This window comes from Chionomys nivalis, chromosome 7 (genome assembly GCF_950005125.1).
Source record: "Chionomys nivalis chromosome 7, mChiNiv1.1, whole genome shotgun sequence".
NCBI classification, from domain to species: domain Eukaryota; kingdom Metazoa; phylum Chordata; class Mammalia; order Rodentia; family Cricetidae; genus Chionomys; species Chionomys nivalis.
Window position 1 is genome coordinate 40,466,304 of NC_080092.1, and position 6,473 is coordinate 40,472,776.

At 45.6% G+C, this 6,473-nt stretch overlaps 1 protein-coding gene across 2 annotated transcripts; it reads right to left on the reverse strand.

Moving 5' to 3' along the window:
- Positions 1-1,041: 1,041 nt before the first annotated feature.
- On the reverse strand, positions 1,042-6,134 carry LOC130878272 (protein RoBo-1-like). Of its 2 annotated transcripts, none has more exons than XM_057776145.1 (6): positions 6,076-6,134; positions 5,465-5,554; positions 5,168-5,269; positions 4,610-4,768; positions 3,425-3,559; positions 1,042-1,846 (listed from the first exon to the last, which is right to left on the reverse strand). In XM_057776145.1, exons 2-6 carry the CDS (start codon positions 5,535-5,537, stop codon positions 1,650-1,652), a joined length of 666 nt encoding a protein of 221 aa, XP_057632128.1. In that variant the 5' UTR covers positions 5,538-5,554; positions 6,076-6,134; the 3' UTR covers positions 1,042-1,649. The 2 variants fall into 2 exon arrangements, with proteins under 2 accessions (XP_057632128.1, XP_057632129.1); XM_057776146.1 differs by lacking the exon at positions 6,076-6,134 and adding an exon at positions 5,826-5,863.
- Positions 6,135-6,473: the final 339 nt, after the last annotated feature.

The window sequence follows — 6,473 nt, forward strand, 5'->3', positions numbered from 1 at the left end:
CACCTTCTTCCTTCTGGTCACATTTGGTATTGGGTACCTCAGAGGGGCACTTGAAACAGCTGGTCAACTGCTTAGGGGATGTTCACCTGGGTCCCACCAGATCTCCTCCACTGCTGGCTTTCATCAGTCACACAGTGTGAAAGTGAGGGGCTATGGCAGGTTTTCCTACCCTTGGAAGCTCATCTGCCTCATGCCCCATGGGACCTCCGGGTACAAGGCACCAGATATGGTGTTATTCTATGTCTGGGCATCCACGGCTGCCATCAAGCAGGATGAAATGCAGACTCGGGGCCTAGGGTAGAGCCTCTCGACTGCTGTACTTTGCTGTAGCCCCGACTCTTGCTCTTGTTCTCTGGCTTCTGCCCTCTAGTCACCTTGATCAAAGGTCCCTTCTGTTCCTTTGATGAAAAAGGCTGAGACGCATTACAGGCGGCAGAGGGGACCACCAGGCCTTTAGATCACAGAGGAGCTCGGATGAAAAGGCCGTGAGAATCACCAGAGAACCAAAGATGACCATCTAAGGTCAGTTTGGCTTGACCCATCCTGGAAGATCTAGATGCCTTTGAGGTATAGAGACTTGTTTCTGAAAGGTTCATGTCTGCCTCCTGGCTATGATATTGGTCCCTACTGCCTAAGGATGAATCTGAGACAGCTAGGAGGGTAGCCCCAGTGCATGGTGTTAGGAGTTCAGAGAGCACTTGACTCCTCAGTGTCAACCACCGAGGGAAGTCAGAGCCAAACTCAAGCAGGAACTTAGAGGCACGAACTTAAGCAGAAGAGCATGACTTGCTGACTTTCTCTTTGAGGTTTGCTCAGCCATCTTCCTTTTATCACACATGACCACCTGCCCAGGGGCGGTGCTGTGCTCACTTAGCTGGGCCCTCCCGCATCAATCATTATTAAGAAAATGATCCCACAGACTTGCCTATAGGCTAATATGATGGAGACAGTTCCTCACGGAAATTTCCCTTTCTCCAGGGATGTCTAAGTTTGTTTCAAATTAACAAAAAACCAACAAGCACATTTGGTTTCACTGTTTTTATTTAGATTATGAAAAAGCAACGAAGAGTGAGATCTGAGGGTTCCAAGCTGAAATAAACCCTTTGCTCCACAAGTTGTTAAAAACCCTGACTGAGACAGAGACAACACTTAGGCTAACGCCGAAAAGTGCTTCTCTTGGTCTAGAGATGTGTCTCAGGGGCGCCATACTTCCTAGCAAGCATGAAGTCCGGGGTTCTCTCCAGTATCACACACATGCATGTATAGATGTGGACATGCGCATACATACATACAAATGTTTTTTCTAGTACTTTCAGAAATTTCTTTCCAATATGAATACATTTCCCTCCCTTCCTTTTTTGCTTTATTTATTCTTTTTTTTTCCAGTTTTAAATTTTTTTAGTTACTGATTTGGTTTTCCTAATTTTTCTGACTAGGATTTCTCGTCCTATATATGCAGGAGAATAGGAGAAATACTGAAATAGCCATCTCTGTGTATCTCATAATGTTACAAAGTGGACACAGGTTTTCACATAAAGAACAGAGAAGTGGTCACCAGATTTTATTTGTTCTGTGTTTCAGAAGTAGCCATCCAGGTATACCAATGGGTCCGTGTGCATAGGGGTGTGAGATTGCCAGTTCATAGAAGATCAAAGCAAGAATTTCAGCGGGAGCAGAAAAATGAGAAATGATGAAACGAATTTGGCAGTAGGGTGCCCGTGGTTTGAAGGAGGTGAGCTGCATGCGGTTTTGATCTGTATTCTACCGAGGACGGTCATATCCAGGTTGCAGGAGTTTTCAGTTGCACAACCCTTCCCATATATCACTAAATTTGAAGCTCCCACACCTAAAAGAAATATCCAGGAGTTAGCAGGATTCTTGTTCTCCTCCTATTTCTTCTCATCACCCAGATCCCTGGGGAAAGAAATGTGCCCAGAATGATCTTAAATAAGGAACCTCTGTTCTGGATGATAAACACGAGAAAGCTCCCTTCATCATCAGCCGAGTCCCAGGTTAAGGCTCAAGTAACAGCTGCGGGGCTCAGCAAGCCTTCTTTACAAGAGGTGAGCTTAACATATGCAGGAAGGGCACCACCTGAATGACCTCACATGTTTGGCTAAATTCTAAATTGTATCTGTGCTCCATCCTAACTTAGCTATGGAAAATAGCTAAATAATGGGAAATGTCACAGCTCCCCACAAGCTAAAACCCTTCTCTCAAGACCTCTGAGTTCCATGGAGGACTGATACCATGGGAGCATATGTCTCATTGGATGACTTCACCTCAGCCCTGTATTCTGTGGGAATTCTGTTATCCTCACTCATCTCAACTTATCTAGACAAAGGTTCTTTCCCCTACTTACATAGTCTCTTCAACTACCAACAAATGGCTCCCTCCAGACCTTGGAGAGATAACCAAATGCTTGACCTCATATTACCCTTTGCTCTGTGTGGAAAACACCTTCTAAGATGATCCCCTCCCTCAACTCACCCCAACTACTGGCAGAGTGGACTTCTGTAAGACCCACTCATGTTGTATCAGGACTGGGCTGTGGGGTCAGCAAGATACAAGTGGCTAAGAGGGATGAGATAAGACTCTTGAGAGGGGTCTCAAGCATTGAGTGATAAGAAAGGATGGGATACAGGTAATGGACACAAGAGTCATGACAGGATATGCATCAGATTGCTTTTCTAGTTTTGATTCTGTGCTGGATTTGTTGTTGGTGCTGTTTTCATTTGTTTGCTTGGTGTGTGTGTGCGCGCGCGTGCGCGTGTGTGCATGCATGTGCATATGATGGATAAGTGCCTACACCTATAGTTGATAGGGAAAGTGTAAAAGTCAATCTAAATCCCCACAGCTTCAGAATGGCTGCTCTAACTGTATATATGTTCATTGATATGTGTAATCTTTGAATCCAGCTAATGTCATTACATGATTTTTTTTTATTTGTAAGTTCTTTACAATAAAGTTTGAGCTTAAAAAATGATATGACACTTCTGAGATCAGACTATTAAAATCTATTGCTCCCCTTATCAGTCTGTGTCTCTCTGTCTCATCTTTGGCATGGAGAGAAGCCAATTGATATGCCGTGAGACCACTGCATGAAGAGGAATTGTCACCACCAAAATTATGAGTGAACTAGAAAGCAAATCCTCCATCTGAAGGACTACAGCCTGCTGACAAGTCACACAGTCCTGGGAGACACTCTGAGCCAGAACCAGTGACCGAGCTGGACTCAGGTTCTAGGTAGACATGCAGAAACTGGGATGCAATGAGCATTGACTATTTTCAGCTGCTCAGCTCAGACTCACAGAACTAAATGCTGGGTTCACTATACCCTTGAAGAACATCCAAATCTTAGACAAACAATAAAAAAAAGTAAGCAAGGATATGCACATAAAAATGTCTGAAGAAATACTCATACCTCTGCCGGAAACCTCAATGCACTTTTTCTCTTCCCCTGTGCACTTTAGGGTGGTAACTGAGGAGCATAAATTTGCTTTCTCATTGTAGCAGGCAGGACATTCAACACCATTGGGTGTGGAAGATGGTGTAGGCACTGAATGGAGAGAGAAAAGTTTTCAACTTGGGGAATAGGCAGAAGAAATAGTTGAGGACATATCTATCCATTACTCACATAATATAGTTTTCCCCCAATGATTCTATCAAAAAGCATTGCAGCCAGAATGAACTGGAAGGAAGCACAGGAGAAAGATGAACTGAAAGGAGGCCCAGGAGAAAGATGAACTGAAAGGAAGCACAGGAGAAAGATGAACTGAAAGGAAGCACAGGAGAAAGATGAACTGAAAGGAGGCCCAGGAGAAAGATGAGCAGAAGGAGGCCCAGGAAAAAGATGAACTGAAAGGAGGCCCAGGAGAAAGATGAACTGAAAGGAGGCCCGGGAGAAAGATGAACAGAAGGAGGCCCAGGAGAAAGATGAACAGAAGAAGGCCCAGGAGAAAGATGAGCAGAAGGAAACCCAGGAGAAAGGCCCTGTCGTATGAGTGCAGTGAAGGATCTCTCACAGGAATCCTGTGCTACGATTAGCTTCATTAGTTACCCTGATCTCTGCCCTGAAAAAGAGGAGTCCTAGATAATGAGGTAAGAGATCATCTGTTTTCTAAAAAGTTGCCGATCATAGGTTGAGGAATGAGCCAGGTGTGGTCATGCACACTGTACTTTCAGCTACTCCATTGCAGGCTGAAGTGGGGGATTTACTTGATCTCAGCAAAACAATACAAGTCTGGATACATGCAAGGCTACATCTCAACAATACAAAAATTTAAGATGAGGAATAAAAAAGGTGAGGAACGTCTGTCAACTGGAGGAGCAGAGCAAAGCATTTAAACATACTGAATCATTGAACCTACTTAGAGAATAGACCCGGGACCAATTACTGCTGCCCAGCTGTCACCCAGTCTGTGTACACAACTGTGTGCACACATACCCAAGAGAGGGGCGTGTATCCAACCCAGACCCTTTACAAAGGAAAGCTTCCAGCAAAAAGGGAAGGCAAGTGTCACGGCCGCAGCCCATCAGCAGAGAGACGCACCCAGGGAAAGGCAGAGGAGCCCTGAGCAGGTGGGGCACAGGCCGGAGCTGTACTCACGTGTTAAGTCACCCTGGTTGCACTTTTCAGTTGTGCAGCAGCTGTTTGTATATGTAAATGTTCGTTGATCCCCCAGGGTTACCGAGATTGAAAGGCTACTGCATGTGTTTGAGTCCGCAATGCATCCTTTTTGTTTAAATGTTCCATCTGTCAGGGAAGCTGTAAAAAATTAAGCCAGCAAGTAAATTTTCTTCCTGAGTTAGTGGTAAAGAACCTGTCCCTTCATTTCCTCTGCCTTGAGTACTGCACTTCTCTAAGAGTCCCTCCATCTGCAATGGTCTGTTTCAGAGAACAAACCAACAGAGGGACCATTTGCTACTAAGGGAGTGACTGGTGGTAGAGTACATGCTTAGAATGTGTGATGCCCTGAGTTAGATTCCCGATGGTGTGACAGTAAGAAGGGAGTCACACCCGAATGGTCCTCATCGTGTAGAACCCAGGTCCTACAACAAGCACATGCTCCATCTCCACCGCCTCCCAGAACTCCAGCCCCCAGTCTCATCCTAGAAGGGAAGCAAGGATAAACTGGAGATGCTCAAGGTGTGAGGGTTGGCTTACATGGTGTGTCAAATCTCTGTATTTGATTGAAGCAGCCTTTAGTGGTCTCACAATCAGCACATGGTTCAGTTTCACATGGATATACCGTACACTGGTAACTCTCTGCAAGGAAGAAATATACATCATTTAAAAGATAACCCCAGAGCCAAGTAGTTAGCATTTCCTAGGAGCCAAGAAGCCGTGAGGGGCTAGACAGACCACTGGAGTCTCATGTGGTTGGTTATGTCCCCAGGCTCTTGACTGCTCACCTCACCTCTCTCTTCTTGAGGAGAAAGGAATGCCATGTTTTAGTCTTACCCACAGAGCTGACAGCCAAGTTGATAAAGACAAAGACTGTGAGGAGGCTCTTCAGGCTGGAGGACCAGGCCATGGTGACTCCTGTGAACACTGAATGAGATGCAAGTGAGGACAGTGGGGTCAGAGCTATGGGGCTCAGACCTGTAATCCAGCAACCCACAAACCCAACTGTTATTTATCTATATAGTCATTCATTCAGTCATTCTTTTGTTCATTCACTCATTCTTTCTGGAAGCCAAAATTTATCAATCACTGGTTTTATGCTAGATGTGACAATTTGGAAGGATACAAAATTGGAAAACATTCCATATCAAGGCATGGAGGATGGGGAGGGGTCTTTCTCCCAGGGAAGGAATTTTACCCAAGAGAATTCTTCTTGCATGGGTCCAGAGGGCACTAGATCTCCCTCCACAGTTGACAGGGCTGAGTCAGGAACGACTCCTCTGGAGAGCAGGTGCAGGCTCTCTATGTGGTAGAAGGTTCTGAGCCATGGTGCTCAAGAGCCATCAGCCCCTTAGCTAAGGACATGGATTCACCACCTCCAAAGTCACCTTTCCCCTAACAGCTGGCCTCCCTCACCAGGTATCACAGCCCACACTGGAAATGCTCACCAAGAAGTAGCCCGCTCTTCTGAAAGGATTGCCTTGAGATGGAGAGGAAGGCCAGTGATCTCACCGGAGCGAGGAGGAAAGGAACACTTCCTCTGCCCTCACTGTCACTGACTTTTATAGGGCAGAGGACCATTGCCTGGCGATTAGTAAATAGTATCTTGGTGTGAAGCCAAGAGTACTAAACTTCCTGATCTTCTAGAGAGAGAAAGTGATACCGTGAGAACAGCTCTTCTTGGACTTCCAGTTGGAAAGGGATGGAGGAGGGGAGTAAGGAAGTATAATGGCTCTGTGCCCAAGGTGAGCTACAAAAATGTTTGGAACACTAGAAAGTTAAAGTGGATACGAGGCTGGCTCACAGCATGTAGCAACCATCTTCCACTTTTCCTTGGGGCAAATTC